General features: G+C 52.7%; 1 protein-coding gene across 1 annotated transcript in view; it reads left to right on the top strand.

Moving 5' to 3' along the window:
• Window positions 1-518: 518 nt before the first annotated feature.
• LHX4 (LIM homeobox 4) overlaps window positions 519-21,868 on the top strand; it is a 39,901-nt gene continuing 18,551 nt past the window's right edge. The window contains exons 1-2 of the mRNA XM_035009548.1: window positions 519-594; window positions 17,008-17,179. Coding sequence (XP_034865439.1) covers window positions 519-594; window positions 17,008-17,179 — 248 coding nt within the window. The remainder of the gene's footprint in view (window positions 595-17,007; window positions 17,180-21,868) is intronic.

A 21,868-nucleotide genomic window follows, 5' to 3' on the forward strand; every position in this document is an offset into this window, starting at 1 on the left:
CCCCCTGCGCGGCCCTCCACACTCGGGGCGCCGGGACCCACCGCTCCGGCCGGGGTCCACGGCCCGCTGCCGGGTGTGGGGATTGGCTGAAGGGCGGGCCTCCCTGCGGAAAGCGACGTCACGGCCGTTCCTGCAGTGTGAATGAATCAAAATGCCTGGGTGACCGCGGCCTCCCCGGCGGCCGGCACGCGAAGGGTGGAGGGGGAGGGGGAGAGAAGCGGGCGGGGGAAGGAGGAGGGGAAAAAAGCCAGAGCTGCAGCAACAGCGTCTCCTCAACCCGGGATGTGCACCTACCCGGGAGAGCGAGATCAAAGGGATTTGAAACAGACTGAGGGCTGGCGGGGGGAGGGGGCCAGCCAGCCTGTGGAATCCTCCCGGAGAGGCGGAGGGTCCGGCTTCCACCGTGACTTCGGCGGCCTGGTTGGGGTTTTTATTATTATTTTCAAATTTCTGAATCCAGCTTAAGCGAGAGAGCAAGAGATCTCCATAGACTGCGACTCCCTGGCTCTCGCTCCAAGATGATGCAGAGCGCAGCTGTCCCCGCGGAGGGGGCTGTCAAGGGGCTCCCGGAGATGCTTGGTGTGCCGATGCAACGTAAGACACCCCCCTTTCTCGCTGATTTAATTTGATAACAAGACAGCCAGCAGCCTTGGCCGGTACGGGGCGGGTCGGACGCTGCGTGTAGCCTGGACCGGAGGGGCCGGGCGGGGCGAGGGGCCGCCGGCCCCGGCGCAGAGGCGGTCACAGGGCAGGGGCACCGGCCAGAGTGCGTTTAAAGGGCCTGGCTCTTGGCTTTGGGGGCCGAAAGTGAAAGCCTCCCGAGTGTGCTCGGGGCCAGCCGAGGGTACCGAACCCCGCATCTCCAGCCCATGGCTTTTCTAGGAGCGTTGGGAGAGTGCTGTTTGGGGACACCAGGGGAACGAACTGCAGGCCAGGCCTGAGGGCTGGGGTGGTCCCTATAAAGCACCCTCCCTCCTGGGGTTCCGGTCAAAGCTCGAAGTACCGCTAGTGCAACTTCACCCCAGCTGGCGGGAAGTTGGAGAGCGCGTCCCCCGCCCCCGGGGCTGGCGGCGCGGAAGCCCAGGCCACACGCTCTGTCCCCGCGCGCAGGGTGTGCGCGCCCGGTGCGTCCTCAGCCGCTGCTGCCCGCGGCGCCCGCAGGCTGCGCCGCCGGGGACTGCCTGCTTCTAGTGAGGAAGTCAACTCGCCATGTTCCAGCTAGCCGAGGAATGCAGGGGAGGGGGAAGCGCCGGGACGAAGTTGTGAACTCGGGGTACAGCCTTTGCGCACGCGAGGACATACTTTCCGGACGGCTTGGACTCGGCAGGGGAGACACATAGGGTGCCCCTAGGGTATTTGGGCGCTTTGCTCGCCCACCCACTTTCATTTCCCGCGCCCGATATTAGCAAGACTGCGGGAGCTCGAGGCGTGTTTATCCCCAGGTCTCTGTGTGTGTTTGGGTGTGCGCGCTCAGGCATTTTCCCGGAGGGAGCCTCTCTCTGTCCCGCACTCCCCAACGGAGTCCTCGATGGAGAATCTGTGCGGAGGCCGGAGCAGGTCCCGAGGCATCGCGCGCGCCCGGCGGGCGCCTAGTGAGTCCGGCCCTACAGGCTCGCGGACTCTGCGCAACACCACCGCGCACCGTGGAGAGGGAAAGGTTCCCTCACTCCGCTTGCCAAAGGACTGTGCTTCCGCCCGCGATTTCTTTAGTGGAGCGGTAGCTACGTCCTCGAGGTTTATTTTAAGTAAATAAAATAATGGTGTCTACTTACGAACTCGGAGGGCGCGCGGCTGCGCCCTCCTGCGCCCTCCTGCGCCCCGGCTCTCCGCCGCAGGGATTTTGCCTGGGCCATACCTCAAAGGGCAGGCTGGCGATCGTGTGTGTCCTGGGCTTCCCTGGGAAGTTTTTGAGAAGGAACTGGAAGAGGATAGCGTCCCCCAAACCTATGTAGGTTGTTCTCTGACTGTATCCTGCAGTTATCCTTTGTGTCTTTTCCTGTCAACTGTTGGCAAACGGTTCCACGTCTGCACCTAGCGTTGGGAAGTTTCCTGCTGACCTAGATGTGTCTGTAGAAGGCTTTCGGGGTCCCCTGCTGCCCTCACTGCCCCCACCCCACTGTGGGCAAGGAGGGAGTGGGTTCTCAGCCCCTGCAGAAACAGAAACACAGACCCTGGAAAGGAGCTCCAAGTCCTTAGACGGACTGTAGCTCTGCGTGAGTGAGGGGAGCGTGTGAGTGGGCTGAAGGCGTGTGTGTGGCTCGTGTCCTTGTTGCCCAGTACGTCTGTGCTTTAATAGTTGTGGTCCGTAGGTGGCCTGTCAGGACGCAAAGAAGGGCCGAGTGCTCTGCTCTGACATCCTTTCCTGGGGCGCTCAGCATACTCTTAGATGTCTCACTTTTTGTTTCTCTTACTCAGAGACAACTTTGATTTCGACGTCAGGAACTCGATTTCCTAAAATGCCTAGAACTTGCCTCCAGAGCTACAGTTCACCAGGGCTCCAGTCTGGGTTCCAACTGGGGAGAACTCAGTGAAGCAGAGAGTGGGACTCTCATCCCAGGGCTGCCCAGCAGAGGCAATGCTGAACCAGGAGGGGCTGGTCTGCTTTTCCTTTTGTCTTGCCCTGGTTCTGGGGCCTGTTGAAGGAAGCAGTGGCCAAAACTGAGGGGCCCAATCCCTGAAGACTTGCAGTCCAGCTTTTTTTTTGGTGGGGGGCATGCATGGAACATACTCATCCCCTTCCAGCAGATGTGATTGTTGGTGCAGAGAACTGGGCATAGGTGGGGTGTGGTCCCCTCACACACATAAACACCACCATTCTCTTTTCTGGAACAAGTGGCCCACTGGGGTGGGGGTGGGGGACATGCCCTTAGACCTCAGGAAAGAAGAAGGGTCATCCCAGGCCTGTGGGTGTTTACACCTTGGGAGAGTGGAGACAACAGAAAGGTTCTCGGGCAACAGTTCTTCCAACCCTACAACTGGAAGGTCTGGGTTGCCCCCCCCCCCCCCCGGGGCACACACACAGGCATATTTGGTTTCTTCACCTTGAGCCACCACAGACGGAGCACTTCAGGGCACGGATGTAAGGATCCCCCAACCTGGGTGCCTCTGGTGCCCTGGAGTCATAGGGGCATTTTAGGAGTTTGAATCCAGTTTGTCTGGGAGGCAGAATATTCTTTTGAGGGTGGGTGAGGTGCATTCCCTTAAGGAAAACGTTAACCAAGTAGTGTAATAATTTCTCTCTTGGTGGGCTTATTCCTTGCTCTCTGCACCCCCCCCCCCACCTCCCACCACTGCTCGCTCCTGTCAGCATGGTCACCCTCCTCCTGCTTCGCCGCGCAGGCATTGCAGGGCCGATGAGAGCCTGGCGGCTTCGACAGCTCTGGGGCGGCCTGATGGGGCCCACGCTTGGCTCAGACTTCTCTAGACAAGCTTGAGGATCTTCATCTGTTTGAGGGGCATCAGCCTGGGGCAAGAAGCTTGGGAAGAATCGGCGGGAGGAGTCTGGGAGGATCCCCGAGAACACCCTGGAGTAGGGAGGTAGAGCCCCACCCCCTTTTAAATCTCTGACGGGTTTCCGGGCAGCCTGGTTCCTGTCTCTGGTCAGTGTGTTCTAAGGAACTCAAAACCCCCGGCTCCTTGCTCTGGGTGACAGGAGCACTGTTTGGGTGAGGCATCACCCATGAGGTTCACGTCCAGCATGAGTGGAGGTCCTGTCCAGCATGGACCCAGGGCCTTGGGTGGTTTTTTTGTTTTTTTTTTTTTTTTTCTGGCTAGGTGGATAGGTTCAGAAAGGGACCTTGTCCTAAGCTGGCGGGTCCCAGCTACTTGGCCCACAGTTAGGATTGCAGTTCTCTCTCTCATTATGGGCACAGCCTGCTTGTGCTCAGATCTTCCCGCTGCCTCCCTCTGGCCTGTAGAAATGTCAGGTCCGAATTCTCACAGTTCTGACCCGGGGGGTGGGGGGTGGGGGGCGGGCAGTGTTGGATTCGGCAATCGCCTCCTGATCCTCCTCCGAACCTGTCTCCTCCCTGAACTCATCAGTTTCCCCATGCATCTCGGCCCTGCTGGCCCCTCTTGCATGCCAAGACGACTCGGAACAGTGAGGGACATACAGGGAGGTGGACGTTTTATTGCCCCCTGCCCTCGGTTTTGGCCTATCTCCCACGTAGTTTCCCTGGGCACCGAGGGAAGGACAATAGCCCCCAACGGCCCCTGGGATTGCTGGCTGGAGAGCTGGCCAACCCTGGTGGGAGAAAGGAGCGACCCGCTGGGTCCAGGCAGGGAGTGATAAATGGGGAACATGTCCAGGGCATCTCCCATCCCACCCTTATCTCTTAAAATATCTACTTCTTGCAGCTCTTGCAAACCCCAAAGTTGTGAGTAAAGGGTATTTGATTGTGTATGTGGTAGGATCTGGGTGAATAACTTCTCTAGGATGCCCCACTACCTTTTCTTCTCTTCTGGGGTGCCTGCGGGTGCGTGGGGTAAATCCTCCAGCACGGATTGCATCAGAGTCCTCATTCCCGACGTTATCATCCTTTTTGCAGACTATTTCTTAAGGGGTGGAAGGGACTCATTTCCAGGGCCAGGAGTTCTCTCAAACTCTGGAGCAGCGATTCAAGCTTCTTTCCATTCGTGCCTTTTCTGATGGTGCCGGAAAGAAAAACAAGGAAAAAAATTTATTATATGATATATACCTCCATATATTATATATACGGAGAGGCAGAGAGATATTGATTGATTCAGATTCCGATACAGAAATTCAGACAGCAGCCCCGGGCACCACAAATCTCCTTCCCCGCGTCAGAAAAATATTGTCAGGCGCGAGCCAACTTTTAAAGGTCAGACTGGTGGCTGTCCCCGCCGGCAGATTCAGGCCTCGCGGATTGGGGATTCCGATTCCCTAACCTGGAGGATCCCACCCCAGCCTCGGGCCAGAGCTTCGCCCCACCCGGAGGGGAATTTGGAGAAAACCGGGTGATCACGAAAGCGCCTCGTTGCGGAGCCGGGTGGCCGAGGGCGCCCGAGGAGCGAGCGGGCTCCGACCTCCCCGGTTCCACTGTCTGGATCAAAGAGGGCGGCGAGGGTGGAGGGGAGCCCTCCTTGGCCGGGCGCGGCCCCAGTGCGCTCAGGGAGCGGAATTAACGGTTTAACCTGGACGGGGAGCGGACAGGCGGGGAGGGTGAGGGGCGAAGGTCTGCCCTGAGCGGTCCCCAGTGTCCGGGAAAGATGGAAAGTCGGGACTGAGAAGAGGAAGCAGGACCCCAGTCGAGTTGTTTCTTCGCTTGGCCGCCGTGCGGGCTCGTGGAAAACCAGGGCCAGGCGGGGCTGGGCGGGAGCGGCGGCCTTGGGTCCGGGAGCGCGCTCTGCGTGACCCCCGCGCGCCCGGGGCAGAGCTCCTCCGCCCCGCGGGTAGGCGCTGGCCTGTGTGGCCCAGCGAGCTGGCGATGAATTCGTTCAACAGGGTTTTGCAGCGCACCCGCGGGTGCTGTGCGCAGGCTCGACGCGTGCCCTGGGTGTTGGGGGCCTGCCAGTGGGAGCAAGTGCGGACAGGACGGCCCGTCTGGGAGAGCCGGCTTTGCGCACCCCGCGTCCCGCAGCCCGAGGGAGAGGTCGTGCCTGCGAAGGGGGCAAGGCACGGGCGACCTCCGTGTCCACCGTGCGCGCCACATTCGGCATTCCTGCGCTTCGGCCCTTTCCCTCCATCCACCTTGCCCGTGCCATTTCTCGGCTTTCTCTCCCGAGCGGCCCCAGCGAGCGGGGACTGGCCAAACCTGGGGCGCGATTCCTGCCCCTTTGGAGCGGCCGCAGAGACTTGACCCTCGGGGAAAGGCGCGGTAAGCTGGAGCGCCGACAGCGTGCCCAGCCCAGGGAGGCCGGGCCGACACCTCTCTTTCTCCCCATACCCACTTCTCGCCAAGCATTTGGGAAAACAAAACTAAACTCCAACGCCAGCGGCCCAAGGCTTTCCGGGACTTTAACCCTCGGAAAGCATTCCTCCCATTTGGGCAGCGGCTCCTCGTGCACGGATCTTGGAGGCAGCCAGCGGGTCTGCGAGGTCCGCGCACCCCGCGCGCCCTGCCCGGGTTCGAGCCTCGGCTCCCGGCCCTGCTCCCAGCGCTGAGCGGACCTCGACGAGAGCGCGAAATGCGGCGGGCTCACCAGAGATGAGGTCTCTAAATTAAATTCGACCGTGCCACTGTGTGCGGGGAGAGGCGCAACGGCGCCGGCCGCAGGTTGCACCTGCCTTATAGAGGAAGCCACGGCCGGTCGGGGACCGAGCGCAGGCTTCGGTCTGGGGCGCTCAGGGGATGGCTTCGTCCTGGATGGAACTTTTTTTTTCGACGGCAGAGTGAATGTCCTTTAAAGGGATCTGAAGGGTGAAACTGATCAGGAAGGAGAGGAATTATTAGCCAGGCCGGGGCAGGATAAAACCGGGAGCGGCAGGAAGTTGAAGGAAGACCAAATGCTAGGTGTACCTCGCTCTTGACACGCCAAAAACGAAGCGGGGTTAAGGCAAGAATGTTGGCTGAATGCTCAGGGGATTAGAGCAACGCGAGTCCTCAAGACGTCTTGGAGACCGCCTACATCACTGCAAATAAATACCAGGGTCGAGTTTTTTAAAAATTGCGTCCTCCTAGAGGTGAGGTGGGGGTCGATGGAGGCAGGAAACCGGCAAAGCAATTTCTTTCCAGTGAGTAGACAAAACACGGCCCACAGGGGCGTCTTGGGTTTTGAACAGTGACCTGATGACCCCGGCTGACCAGGTGTAGACAGCCTCAAGTCCTAAATATTCCCATTGTCCTAACTTCCCATTTGCCTTGGATTTAGTGCCCTTTCACTGTGTGCTACAGTCAATTAGTGAGTACTTAGCACCGCATTAGCAGGCAGAACCCAGAGGGACACCCGTGATGAGGAGGCAGGCCTGGAGGAAGGGGCGGGAGGGTTGCACCTGCAGTCCTCCGCGGATGGAAAATTAGTTAACAGGGACTAACCTATCACGTTGTTAAGAAGACAGCTTTGAGCCTCTTGTTTTGGTCAGCAGTGGTGGATATTTGGTGGATTTCTCTGGCTGGGAGACTAGTCTCCTCCAAATTGAAGAGTTGTGGGATGGGAAGTGTTGGTGGCCTTGGATGGATGGACCTTATATCATTGCTTTCATTTAGGGAAATTGAGCAGGATTAGAGCTGAGAAGCTTTGGAATGGTAGAGATTTGGAAACAGTTTAGCTGTCCACCCAACGAAAGGAATAATACTACCCACTTTGGGAAACAGGGTTGGAGTTTGCTGTGGTAGCGCGGGATGCTGTGTTTGGAGATGGTGGGGGTGGGGAATGCAGGTTTCCTTCTGTAATGATTTTCTGCCTTTTCTCTCTTTCTGGAATGTGTGTTAACAATGCCCACGACACAGATGTGAGCAAACTACTGCTGTTCGTAAAATTCCATTGTGGCTTATGTGTCTATCTTTGTTCTGGTTCTTTCTCTTCTTCCTTTCTTCCCTTCCTTGCTTCTTCCTTCCTTCTTTTGTGAGGTGTTTGCAGGGCGGGCACACGGGTTCCTGCACAAATTCACAGCACAGGGGTTTAGAGGTTGACTGGCAGGCTGCAGGGTGATGGGATCCCTCACCCTTTTTTTTTTTTTTTTTTTTGAGGCTTAGAAGGAAGGGCAGTTTCTGGGTCCAGGACAGAGGCTGCCCAGGAGCTGGGCTATTGTTGTTTGTGGTAGGAAAAAAGTCATCTAAAGGAGATGTTGCAGTGAGATTTTGCCTTTTTTTAGGTCCTAATTTCTACAGGAGCCCTGATCAAAATGGAGCACAAATGAACCATTTTGAGGCACTGCTGTGAGTAGGTGGACGGATTGGGTTTAATTGGCAAAATTGGAATTGATTCTCTCTTGGAAAATGTACTCCAGGTTAACTTTATTAATGGTGGACTGGAAAATCATCTTGGGAGGCAAGTCCTAAGTCCTGTTGTTATTTTGGTGGATTTCGATTTCTTTTCTCAGATTTCCTCAGCCCCCTTCCCTCTGTCAGTCTGGGTCTAGCCACAGATGTTTTACTGCGGTATCTCACCCCCAAATGCCTTTAAAGTATAATTTACTTTAATTATAATGTTAGCGGGTTAAGGGATGGGTCCTGGGAATAGCTTAATAGAGACAAAACTTGCAGCCAAATTAATTGAAAGTTTCTCGTTATGAGGGAGAGGTTGCCAAACATATGGAATATTGCTACGGAATGAGACATCAGAAAAACCCATTGTGGCGATTTAGCAATGATTAAATGTGAAGATGGAGTGGAAACAGAGATGTGTCTGCAGCATTTCCGTAGACTATCATGGATTTGTTTAAGGTGACTTCCTGTTTTATTTGCAATCACTGAGCATATTCGATATCCTACTGAAGAACATTAATTCTGTGTCAATATCTAATCTAGAAGATAATCCTATACCTGCAAATACATATTTACATAATGTATTTTATTTACTACAAGACTCCTATTAAAATGTTGTCCAAATTCAGCCTTAATCTCCAGGATACTATAGGATTTGATCTTTATATTGAAAAGGTTACTATTTTTTGAGCTGCCTAAGCAGAAAAAGAACAAAGGAGATTGTCAGAGGGACCCCGAACCACCAAATGAAACAAATAGGATCTGTTGGGGAGGGAGGATTCTGAAGGACGAGTGGAGGGAAAAAACATTAGGCACGGTCATTTCTGACATGAGAAGGCTTTTCTGACTTTTTTTCTAGTTTTTAGCCATTTGTCAAGACACACACACACACGCACACACACACACACAAACTAGGAAAGACTGGAAATTAGATGAGATGTGTAGGTTGATGTATTTTTAAAGTATGTAAGTATTTTAAAGTATGTAAGCAAAGTATAATTATAATAGAGAATGTGATTTACCTTAAATGCAATGCCAGGTTTTGTTTTTTTTTTTTAAATTCAGCTTTTCTCAGAATTTGTGTGGCTCTATTTAATGCTTCATCACCATCACAAAATACCACAATGTTCAATGCACCTTTTCTGCTCAAGTGTTGAAGATTTTGTGCTTCGGTTGTGTTGCTTATGGGATAATTCTTACTAAGTTATGAAGAAATGTATAAAATATTTGGGTAAACTATGTTACGGTCTCTTCAAGATACATGGGTTTAGAACAGCGGAAAATATGAAAAAGGAAGCTATAAATTGTTCAATAAAAATGAATTGTCCTTAGTAAGGAGATGGAAAATAAAGAGTGTATGTGGGGGAACCCAGACCCACAGAGTCATGATTTTCATGTAAAACACATCCTGAGTCTCAGGCTCACCCTGTATGTGGACTGCAGAGACGAATTAGTCCTTGGTTTCCAGTTCCTTCAGCCACAATGATCAGGTGATTGAAAAGGGGAGTTGGGACCAGAAAACAGGATTTTATTGTCAGTGGTGATGGTGGAAACTTTGAAGTGGAAAGTTTTATTTGTGAAGTATAGATCCAGGAATAAAACTTTTAATTAATTTAATTTTACTATAGCTCAGTTATAATTCTTAGACTTGGACATTCCAGAAGCTAGGTATGAGTTTCGGCAGGCACGGTGCCATGCTTGGTATGTCCTGTGGCCATATGTTGATATACTTTAGAATTAGTCACTCCCAGACTAAATCAATAAGTTCCCCCCCCACCCCTACCCCTACTGAGGGGGCCTTCCCCAGCCTGCCTTTTTGAAATGGGCTTCCTTTTTACTTACTCAGGGAAACCTGTTGTTTTCTCCCACTTATATGTGGGGAAGGAATGGAGAATTCTAAGAAAAACAATATTTTGCATAATATTTCAATTGTATATGTGTTTCCTCAAAGCCCCATTTAGCTTCTTCTTTCAGTTTGTAATCAGTAAAGAAAATTAACAAATAACTAAAATTGTGTAGTTGGGAAACATATATTGGCCAAAATGTTATTTAAGATGAGCTCTAAAACTACTTAGTTCTCGAGTGAAGTCACTAGCAAAAGGGTTTGGAGTGAAAGCCACAGGCTTTCTTGAGCCCTGTTGGAAGCCTTGGTCTTCAGTCAGCCCCAGCCAGAACATGTCCCAGACAAAAAGAAGCTTCCAGCCCCACTTTGGCTCCCAACTGTGTACCCTTTGGGAAGCTCTTTTAGATGTAGAGGTTCAGTTTTCACAGAAAGTGAGTAGAGTAAATGAACTTGCAGATTTGCAAGTCCTCGACAAAGTTCAGAGCGCTGGCAATCTTAAAGACCAGGACCAAGGCTCCCATCTTGCAGATGGAGCAGCCCTCAGCGGCTGGAGTGCTCCTGGGTGTCCCAAGAGGGGGCCAAGCCTCCCTGGAGTGTCGTGGGATCTGCCCACCCCACTGGGAGCGCTGGAGCATAGACCCTGGCTCCTATCCTGAAAGAAGCAAGGAAAACCTTGTCATGGGCTGTTCAGTCACATTCTGAAACCAGAAGAGGAGCTCTGCCCAAAAGGCAGTTAAAAAGTTAAAAAGCAGGGTCTCGTGGTTCTCTGAGGTGGCACATCAAAGTCCAAATTTTACAAAATATTAATCTAATCTCAAGGCATGGTTCAGTGAACATTATTCCTAATAACGTGAAATAACTTAGTTTTTGAAATATCAAAATACTCATTAGCGTTAAGATTCCAATAGAAATATGGGAATTCCAGTACATTTTCCCAGAAAGGTGCACTTTCTTCACTACATTTTAGAAGTTACTGCCAAGTGTGTTGGTTCTAGTTTTAGTCTCTTTAGTGGAAAAATGTTTTTCCTCACCTTGCTGTTCTTCCGTGACCAGAGAGATAGAAAACACCATTTTCCAAAGAATTAAAATCGATCAAACGAATGCAAACCGTCTCCGAAATGCTTCATGGTGGCCCCTGGTTCCTTGAGAGCAGTGGCTTGGAAATGAAGAACTGTGAGTGGGGAATAAAAACACAGAATACTTTTTTAGATGTCACGGGGAGGGGTGTGTGTGGAGGGGGTGATTTGGTCTACCACAGACCACATCAGACCTTTTGACCCCCTCTACTTCCCAGTTTTCTGAAACTTCACTAATGGAGGAATTAGGGATTTAGAATGGAGTCCATTCTAAATATTGCCCACACAGCAATATTTCAGGTGATTGGAGGGTATGGGTTTTATTTTATTTTATTTTATTTTTTTTATTTATTCATGAGAGACAGAGACAGAGAGAGAGGCAGAGGGAGAAGCAGGCTCCCAAGGAGCAGGAAGCCCAATGCGGGACTCGATCCCAGGACCCTGAGATCATGACCTGAGCCGAAGGCAGACACTCAACCATCTGAGCCACCCAGGCGCCCGGGTATGGGTTTTATAAGCTTCCTTGATGAAGAGGTAGATTAAGGCTACAGGCAAAGAAAAGGTTTTTAGCTATTTGTCATCAAATAGGAAATAGTCACGTTTCCATTGGGCATTTAGAGATCTCCAAGAAAAATACTAGAATCCTCAATGGCTAATATGAACTCAATCCACTCTTACCTGAATACATTACAGCAGAAGTGAAGTGAGGTCAGTTGGTGGTCCCAACCCACCTCCCCATTCTCACCATTCACATATGGGGGAGGAGACCAAGGTCTGGCAAATTTGCCCTCATTCTGTGGAGGAAACAATCTGCCAGATTTCTTTATTCCAAAAAGACTTAACCATGTAATGTTGCATTATTTGCTATTCATATTCTGGGATTATGCTGATTAGAAAGGGGTGCACATCTTCAGATGCTTTGGAACTAAAAGGATGGGGGAGAGTTTTGAGTGTTTTGTGTGTGTAGGGGGAGGTCAGTGAGGGAGGGGAAATTCTATTGGGAAATAAGGAAATGAGATGATTTTAATATACTTTAAATATATAAATTCATCTTGTTGACGACTGGCCATGGGGAGTGGAAGAGGGAGTTATCAGTGAGCTAGGCAACAGTATTATGGGGCTAGGTGTTTTATACTCATTGTCTGATGTGATCACACAGCCAACCTTGCGAGACTGGTGTTACCATCTCTGTTTTACAGATCAGAAAACTGAGGCTCAAAGACGTTAAGCGATTTGTCCAAAATCGTATACATGGTAGACTGAGATATGAACCCAGATCTATCAGATTCTGATCTGGGATTTATTATAAACAATTTGGCAGACCTAAAGATTTGAAGATCTAAACTCTAAGCAGAACTGAAAGCTTTCCAGTTCTCCGAACAATTTTCTAAAAGAGTATTTGAACAAAATATTTCTACTTCCCCCTAGCTTTCTATAGCATTCAATGCTCACTTTCACCCATGGCTCCAGGGTTGGACAGCTCCCTCCTTCTGAGATGCTTCCTTTCCAGAGGGAGCAGGACTTCAGAAGAATTGGCTTTTTTCCAGAATGGCGATGCGTCAGCCTGTGTATGAGGATGTGTGTGTGCATGATGTTTATGTGTATGTGTGAGTGTAAGTATCATGGTATATGTGTGCTTGAGTACCTACCAGTGTGTGTATTACAGGTGCATGTCTGAGTATATGCAAACGTGTATGTCTGTGTGAATGTAGTATGCATGGGTGCTTTCGTGTGTGTCTCAGGGTGTATCTTGGTTTATTTGTGATTGTGTGTGTTTCTCTATGTATGTTAGTATGTATATGTGTTTGTGTTGTGTGTGTACTAAGTATGTGTGAATGTGTTTGTTTGTCTGACTGTGTATGTGTTTGTGTGGGTGTGGATGTCCTGGGATGAGTCCAATGGAGCCTCCCTGCCTATGTAGTTGCTCTCGCTGTGCTTAGGTCTGTGCTTTGAGCCATGTCACTCTGCAGGACTCACAGAAGCCTCTGGGCCCTGCCGATGGGGAAGGCATTGTACCGTGTGACCCAGCATCTCCCCAGATTCCTTGGCTGGTCTGTGGGCTTTGCTGTCTTTTCATGGCTGAGCTCACTCTCTGCCCAGCCCCAGCAGATAACATCACCAAAGAACCCTTTCGTGCAGATAAGATAAAAATGTTCATTTTAAGTGAAATGACTCCTCATATCAGAAACTGAGTTTATAGGTTAAATTCTGTCTTAGTGACATCCAGGATCGGCTTAAATTCCAGTTTTTAAAGTGGAATCTTGTGATACTAAATACTGCATGAAGTAAGTTGAGTTTATTAGGGACTTGGAGATCTTCTGGCTCCTTGGAAATTTTGGTTACAACTTTATTTCTAGTAGGAGACCCATATAACCTCTGTCCTGTTTGGGCTCTCCGAATTTAAAAATAATAATCATTTATTGTAAAAAAAAAAGCTTGTGTTGTTGCTCCTGGAGAGATTACATTTCACACTAATCAAAATAATTACATGGAGTGCTGTCACCTGAAGTGTGGGATCTGAGTTCACAGGTCTCCACCCCCTCACAGCCAGGGATGAATCTGAACTTGACAGATGCCATCAACAAGCTGACATCTTGCAGCTGGGGGGAGGGATCAGCAGGACAGGGGCTTCTGCTTCCCACCCTCCTCTGGGCGTTAGGTATCTGTCCCATACAACACATGCATACTCTGTCTACAGGATCTAAATGTATGTCTCAAATGTTTCCATTTGCCCAGTTTTACGGAGCACAAGAGACCCGTGGCTTATTTACTCCCTGTCACTGTATGCAGAGCAGATTTGAGGCTACTTCTTCCCTCCACCTCCCCTCCATAAAATGACAGGGGTAGAGCCAGCCAGGTGAGGCTGTCCAGATCCCTCCAGCTCTCAGGCTGGGTTAGCCTACTTTAGGAGTAGGCTTTTGGTTCAAATCCCAATTCACCCATTGTGGGACCTTGGGCGCTTTGCTTCGGGTCTCCAAGCTCCGTTTTCTCATGTGTACAATGGGGTAAGAACACTTTCCTACCAAGTGGTATGGATTATTGAGGTAATATACATCCTGGACCTGGCAGAGTTCATAACAGGCTCTTGACATCTGATTTTACCATTATTGATATATTATGGATCTCTCAAATCATTTCTACGTTATCTTTGTTTTTAAAAATGCTCCCCCCAAATCTACATTGGAATACAGTGTGAAAGATTTTATTTTTTTTAACTTAAAAAAGCGCCCTTAGAATGTCCCTCACATTTTTGCCAAACTTGAGCACCCCAGTTTGGTCCCAAGGCCTGAGAGAACCCCGAGTTTGGGCAGCGCAGCCTGACCCAGCAGGAAGCATCCCTGCAAGCTGGAGGCTGAAATGGCTTGTCTGTCTGCTTTTAGTGTTGTTCCTAAGCGTGTTGTCTCCGTTTCCAAGCCTCTAGAACTCCTCTCCCCTGCATACATTAGCCTTAATGTATTCTCTCTTGAATACTCATCATATTAAGGCTCCCGGTAGCTACCTTGCTCGAAATAAATTTTATGAGCACACATCCTCGCCCTCATCCCCCTGCATTTGCGGCCGGGAGGAGAAATATAGCCGCACCGCTCCCGGAGGCAGGGCCAGACGACAGGCAGGTGGGAGCGGGGCGGGCTGCGGGAGGGAGCGGGCTGGCGCACCCCGCGCGGGGACCGCGGCTCTCCGCCCGGGTTCTCCAAGGGTTAATGAGCGTCCGCCGGCCGGGTACCCGGCCCGGGGACTCCGGCCGTCCGCCCGCACGAAGACGCCCCTAGCGGGGCCGTGTCGCCGCGTCCCCGGTGGCCCGCGCGGACAGACGGCGGCCCCCGGCCTGGGACGCGCCCCCCGCGGCTGGTGGGCACGGGCGCGCCGCTCTGCACCCGTGCGTCCGCCAGCCGCTTCCCCGCGCGGGGGGCCTCGGTCTCCTCTCCCCTGCCTTGAAAACCGTGCCGGAGCGATCCTACTCCGCACCTCCTTCCCCCAGCCCCTGGCTCCGCAGCCGCAGGGGCTCCGAATGCAGATGCGGGCAGGAGAACCCCGCGCCCCTTGCCCCCCTTTAAAAAAATAATTTCTATCTAGTGGGATTTATTTATTTATTTATAATTTTTTTTAAAGGTTTTATTTATTTGTCAGAGAGAGAGAGAGAGCACAAGCAGGGGTAGCGGCGGGCAGAGGCAGAGGGAGAAGCAGGCTTCCCGGCCGAGCAGGAAGCCCGATGCGGGGCTCGATCTCAGGACCCTGGGATCATGACCTGAGTCAAAGGTAGAGCTTAACCGACTGAGCCACCCGGGCGTCCCATGAGCCACCCAGGCGTCCCTGCCTTGCCCTTAATGACCTTTACAAGAGCTGCCCCCCTCCCCCCGCGGGCTGGCCTGGTCACACCGCAGGAGCCCTTGGTGAGTCACCCCTCACTCCTCAGAGTCTCCTCTCTGCGTCTCCAGATCTCTCCACGGCTAAGGCCCCCCTGCCCCCCTCCCCTTCCCTGCCACTGCAGGGGTGCCAGTCCTGAGGGACCGTGAGAGAGGCAGGGGTGTAGTTGTAGTTGAGGGAGAACTACCCGCAGGCAGACAGGCATGCCCCTGGCCCTGGCGAAGCTGCCCTGGTGGTGTGGGGGCTCTCTGAGCCTCTACCTGAGGGCCCAGTGAGATCAAGTCCGTGCAAGGGGGGCGGGGTGTTCCTAACTTTCCCTGCCCTCAGCCACAACAGCACCACATCTAACGGCTGGTTCCTGCAGTTATCTCCTACTAATAGCAAGCCTTTATTGAGCACCTACTGCATACCGGCCCACTCCTACCCGTATTGATTCAATTACTCTTCACAACAATCCTACTAGGTACTATTGTCATCACCCCCCCCCCCCCCCCCCCCCCCCGTTTTAACAGGAGCAGAGAGAGGCGAAGTAATTTGTTGAAAGTTAAAAAGCAGAGCCAGCATTCAAACCCAGGCAGCCTGGCTCTAGAATCCATGGTCTTACCCTGTGTCTTACTCACCCCCCATTATCTGATGGAAATCCTGTTGCTGTTGTGTGCTTAGTACTTTGCTGGGCACATCGGAACTGTTTGGTAAGTAACTCGGTAACTAAATGGGTGAACATTTTCTTTGTCAAGGAAGAAAAAGATTTTATTTGAGAGAGAGAGTGTGAGAGAGAGAGAGAGCACAAGCAGGGGGAGGGGCAGAGGGAGAAGCAGACTCCCCGCTGAGAGGGGAGCCTGATGTGGGCTCTATTCGGGGACCCCAGGATCATGACCTGAGCTGAAGGCAGACGCCCAACCGACTGAGCCACCCAGGCGCCCTGGAGAACTTTGAGATAGGAGAAAATGCCATATGCACAAGGACAGGTAGCAGGTATCCAGAGCCATGCGGATCTGCCTCAGTGTGGCTCCTGGTAGTTTTCATGGGGCATTTTGGTCTGAGAATGGGGTCAAAGAGCAAGGCATCTAGTGGGTCTGACTTTCAGGCACATGTTGGTAGCTGCCGAGGCCATAACGGGAACAGGCTGGGTTTGGGGTTTAGTAGGCCCAACACTGACACGTGTCCATATGTCACTAGTGATGTCACCTAGTGAGGGTCGCAGTAGCCTAACTACAGGTCTGAGATACGAATGACTTAGTACTGGAGCTTTCTTTCTACATCGATTTAGATGTGTTCACACCACCCCCCGCCAAGTGCTTTGAGGCTAATTCCCTTATGTTAACACTTTTGAATGGTATCACACCAACACATATGATATGAACCAAGAAACACGGATGATTCCTGAGAGATTTGGTTTTCCTACTTGTGTTGGTATTTTGGAGTGCACCGGAGAAACTGGTGAACTGTTTCAAAGTGGAACTTCTTAGAGAAGATGTGATCAAGTATTTGTTCAGTGGGAAACATCGGCGGAGCTACTCGAGTGTGCCAGGCGCAGTGCCAGGCAGTCAGGATCCAAAGCTGTGAAAGGAACACCGTTCCTGCCCCTTGAGAATCCCGCCTCCTAATGAGAAACAGGGTGGATTGGATTTCGGTTCCCACCGGCCGCCTGGACCGGCGACCTCTGTGCGGTGTATAGCCCACACCATTCTATGTGGCAGCCGAAGGGTTTGGGTGATGTCCTTTTCCTCCCGGGGGGAAGGAGTCATGAAGAATGGGAAGGCGTCCACACAGGGTCCAGCCCGGTGAGCGGTGCTGCGTGGAAGGCTCACCCTGCCTTTCTCTCTGCTCCCCACAGAGATCCCTCAGTGCGCCGGCTGCAACCAGCACATCCTGGACAAGTTCATCCTGAAGGTCCTGGACAGACACTGGCACAGCTCTTGCCTCAAGTGTGCAGACTGCCAGATGCAGCTAGCCGACAGGTGCTTCTCCAGGGCCGGGAGCGTCTACTGCAAGGAAGACTTCTTCAAGTAAGTCTGAACCCCGGGGGCCGCCTCCCTCCCCGCGCCCTGGTCTGTCTCTGCCTCTCCCCCGGCGGTAGGGAGAGCGGTCAGCTGGTGGCAGAAGGCGAGAGTCCCATTTCTGCAGGGAGGGGGGGCTGACCAAGGCGTCCCTCAAATCCCGCCTCCGGGCACTTGGCTGTCTCGTTGCTGCCACTTTCACAGCGGGTGCTTGGAGGTTCATACCCCGAATCTAGAGGAGTCTCCGTGGCTGCTACGGGGCCCCAGAGGCTTCAGAGAGTTGCTCCTGGTCCGGGTCAAGCCAGGCCCTGTTAGTGGCCTCGCTTTCAGTGAAAGCGTGATGAAGAAGCAGTTTCATGGGATGGTGAAGAGCCCAGACCCTAATGGGGTCTGAAGCACTTATTAGCTGTGTGCTCTCGGGCCGGTTACTTCTGTCGGCCTAAGGTTGCTTATCGATCAAGTGGGCCCAGTAATAATGGTTCCTACCTCATAACGTTCTTATGAGCTTTGAGTGAATCAGTATGCCTGAAGTCCTTAGGACAGTGCCTGACCCCTGAGTGTTAGCTTTGAAGACTGTCCTCAGTTCATTCTGGGGTTGGATCCATCAGCAACAATCCTGTTGGTCACGGTGAGGGGACTTCCTAGAATTTATTTTCTGTGGCATTTAGTCTGGGACTTTTCTCCCGGAACCTGTTACCTGAGGCCCTTAGGCTGGGGCCTTAGCTCACTTGGATGGACCAACTGGCAGCAGCGACGCCAAGTACGGGAGGGGGGAGTGTCCGGCAGTGACACCGAGCCCCGTGGGGGTGGCCCATGGGCTGCGCTGAGGGGACCGGACTGCTGGGGAGGCTCATCAAAGCCTGCAAACATTTGGCACAGATGAGGAAGCCTCAGAGAGGTGGTATGCATCCTTCGGAGGTTCCGTGTTCTGCACAAAGGGAGGGGAGGTGGGGAGAGATGCCAGTCCTGGAGACAGAGCATGTTTCTCCCTAATCCTCCCAAGGTTTAACTTCAGGGAATAAGGATTTGAGTTTCTGAGGATTCTCAAATTTCTTTCATCCAGTATGAGTTGAAAAGCACATTAAAGATGAATTTGGTTTCTACTGGGGCCTCCTCTCCTCCATGGCTTGTGTTGAGAAGGCAACACTCAGGGTCACCATCACACTTTGGCCAAAAATGCACCACTCTCTCCCTGTGTGTGTGTGTGACCATGTGCACGTGCACACGTGTGTGTGTGTGTGTGTGTGTGTGTGTGTGAGGAGGAGAAAGAGGACACAGGTGGGCGGGCCTGGCCTTGGGGTTGGGTCAGCGGCATTCCAGGGTCTGTGCGCCATCCTCTTCCCGTTTGTCTCCATACCGTTGGGAAGCCTCAGTGAGCTCCAGGGCCGTGGCCTTCTTGCCCACCTGGGAACTGGGTAGGTGCTGAGATGTCCCTGGCTCAGACCACTGGCTGGGGTGCGGGCAAACCCATTAGGATCACGTCACAGGACACTGTCACCAGAGAAGATCCTTTGAGCCCCTCCCTGGGGTTTGGACCTTGACTAGCTGGCTCCGGGTTTGGGAAAGGGAGGAGGTGGCAGCTCAAGTGTAGGTCTGGGTTTGGGAGAAGTAGTGAGTAAAGGGGTCCCTTTAGACCCAGAAGGGGCCCAGGGTGCAGCCTAGGGAAGGATTAGCACAGGCCTCTGAGCCATCAGCCCAAGACCAGAAGTAACAATGACAATTAGTCCCTCAGGCCAGTGCCCTGACCTCCTGCCTCTGTAGCCTCCCGGAGCCACGGCCCTCATTTGGATCCTTCCGGAGCACTGCTCGGCAGTAACCTCATGACTAAATCTCCCTCCTCCTCTAGCCCACATGCCTCCCCACCAGACCAGCATCCAACCTCACAGCTGACCCTGACCCCCAGCTCCTTCAGCAGGGCACCCTCTGCCTACAGAATATGCCAGATGCATTGTGCCGTCAGAGCCTTCCTCCCTGTACCCTGGCTCCCTTCTAGTCTTACCTCAGCACTTTCTTGGGTACCCGACGCCCCTTAGCCAGTTGCCCCCTTTCCTAGGCAGGCTCTGACCCAGGCTAGTTTGTCCTGCAGGGATGATGTCTGTCCTCTTGAGGTCTCCCCATCCTTCCATGGCTGTGAGTCCAGCTCTTCCGTGGGTGGGCACCCTGCCCCTTCTCTCTCCCGGGACTCAGCGTGAGTTGCCTTGTTTTTGCTCACTCCTCCTGCACCTGTTTGATCTTCCTTGCTGGCTCGAGGAAAGGTTTATTAGGCATGCGTTTTTCCATTTTTCTGTCCCTGGCATGCCATGTGCCCCTGGCCTTGCCCACAGGCTGTCCCTGGGTTTGATACAATGAAGAGTAGATCCCATAGTGAATTTACAGCGTGTTTGGTGACCAGTTCCTTCTGTCCCTCATATGCTGTTCTGTGAGTCGTGGACGCCCAGGCTGCCTGGGAAATGCATGGGCCCGTGACTTATTTATTTATTTAAAGATGTATTTATTTATTTTAGAGGTAGAGTGCAAGGGGGGAGGGGCAGAAAAAGAGGGGGAGAGAGAATCTCCAGCAGACTCCCCACTGACCACAGAGCCCCGTGTGTGCGTGGGGGGGCTCAATTCTACAACATAGAGACCATGGCCTGAGCTGAAGTCAAGAGTCGGACCCCCAACCAACGGAGCCACCCAGGCGCCCCAGGCCCATGATTCAGTCACAGTCACTCTCCTTGTCTCTGCTTCATAAAATGACCGCCCCTCAGGGTTGGAAACTTTTGTGAAGTAGGGGAGCCGGCCACAGAGTCAGTGCTGAATCCGGTCCTTTCTCTGTGATGAGGGGCTGCGTGAAGAGAAATTTAAAGCTGAGGTGCTTCTGCCGGCTGTTTCTGGAGGGTTGCTCAGACCTGAAGATTGGGCCGCTCTGAAGCCCCCAGGGAGGTCACTTGGCTCCCCAGGCAGTGAGGCCCCATAGAGCTCTTTGGGACTGTGGCTGTTTGGTCGAGCCCGTCAGAGTCCTAGGGGAGCACACAGAGGGAGTCAGTCCTCCAGGGTCAGATTGGCTTCACCTTCCACCCCCAGGGGTCTGGGAACTGCTGCCCACGTGGGGCTCAGGCTGTAACTTGGCTGCAGAGCCGGTGGTCTGCTCCTCATGACTGTTCAATAAACGTCACCAGGCACCTGCTCTCAGATGGCACAGCGGGGGACACGTGAGCAGAGAGAGCACAAGGCAGGGCTGCAGGGGCAGAGCAGTCCCGGAGCCCCAAGTCCCTCCCTTGTCCCACACGGGGCTGCAGGAGGAGAGGCAAGTGCCGTGCACTTGAATTCCCCCATCAGACCTCAGAAGGCTTTCAGCTGTGGGATTTGGAGGAGGCCTGGTCAGAGCCAGGGAGACTCTCTTCTCTTTGCTCCTTGAAGAAAAAGAAAAAAGAAAGAAAAACCCCTGACCTTTTCTGCTACGTGAGGAGCATGGACCTCACTGATCCCCTCTCTGGTGTTACGTTTCAGGATCAGTATTTTAAATCTCTTTGCCCATAACAAGGGGCAGGGCCACTGCTTTGCACAACTGTAAGGGGTATCCTTTATTCTGTGGGAAGTGTTTTGAATCCAGACTGTAATGTAAAGGGTGCCCCGCTGGAGGTGGGGGGGAGGTCAGCCTTCCACCAGCCTTCAGCCCACCAGATGCAGTAATCCTAGTGGCTGACAGCAGAGGGCGATGTTGATGTGTGCGCGGACAAAGAAAGAAGTATTGTTTGAAGCTTGTACTCTGTGGTTGTTGCATTTTTCTCTTGGAGCTGGTGAAGTCTATCTTGCCCAGTAACCTTGGCTGATTTTTGCTGTTGTTCGTTGGTTTTGCCTCTTGGGTCTTTGGCTGCCTTCCTCCAGAGGAAATGAAATTCTGAGACTGAGAGAAGAGGCCGTGAGTTGACTAACACCGTGGTTCCAAGGCAGTTACAATTGAATCACAAGCTGAGGGGCCAACAACTCCTTGTGTTGCATTTGCTAACCAAGACCTTTCTGGACTGTGTGTCCTGCAAGTCTCGGGTCCCCCATCTCCTTGCCAAGATACCAGGGCCTGGGGAGGGCAGGAGTTTGGGAGTAGAGCTTCTGAGTCCCCCTCCTCACCGCTGACCGGGTCCTGGGAGGAGCCTGGCAGCTCCCTTACCCTGGAGCCCAGTGAACAGCACAGGTTCTCTGCTCCAGGAACTGGTTCAAGTGCTGGCTCTGTCAGCATCAGCTGGGCGCCCTTTGGCAAGTTCCTTAACATCTCTGAACGCCAGTGTCCTCTTTAGAAAAAGCGAGAATGTTGATGGCGCCTGCTCTAGCAGACCTGGACACAGGGACATCTCATAAAGGGGAGCTATTTTATGAGCAGCGTGGTTTGGTGAACCCAGACGGTGCTCGGTTGAATTTCTGTCCTGTCTCAAACTAGCTGTTTGTCAGCAAACAAGTGACCAGGTCTTTCTGAACGTCACTGCCTTATCTGTTCCAAGGCGCTCATTGTAACCCGCAGAGTTGTTGCGAAACGGGAAGGAAATAGCGAGTAAACCATGTCCAGCTCGATGCTGGCTGCTTGATCAGTGTCTCTGGGTTTCTGGCCCTGACATGTGGCCACTTGCCCTACAGCCCTGGAGGGCCAGGCTGTCAGGGCTCTCCCTCGGGGCTAGGCCTGTACTGACTTCTCCTGGCCTCCCACCTCCCCGCTCCCAGCCCCCA

Source organism: Mirounga leonina, unplaced genomic scaffold (genome assembly GCF_011800145.1).
Source record: "Mirounga leonina isolate KUSES-001 unplaced genomic scaffold, KU_Mleo_1.0 Mir_154, whole genome shotgun sequence".
Lineage (NCBI taxonomy): Eukaryota > Metazoa > Chordata > Mammalia > Carnivora > Phocidae > Mirounga > Mirounga leonina.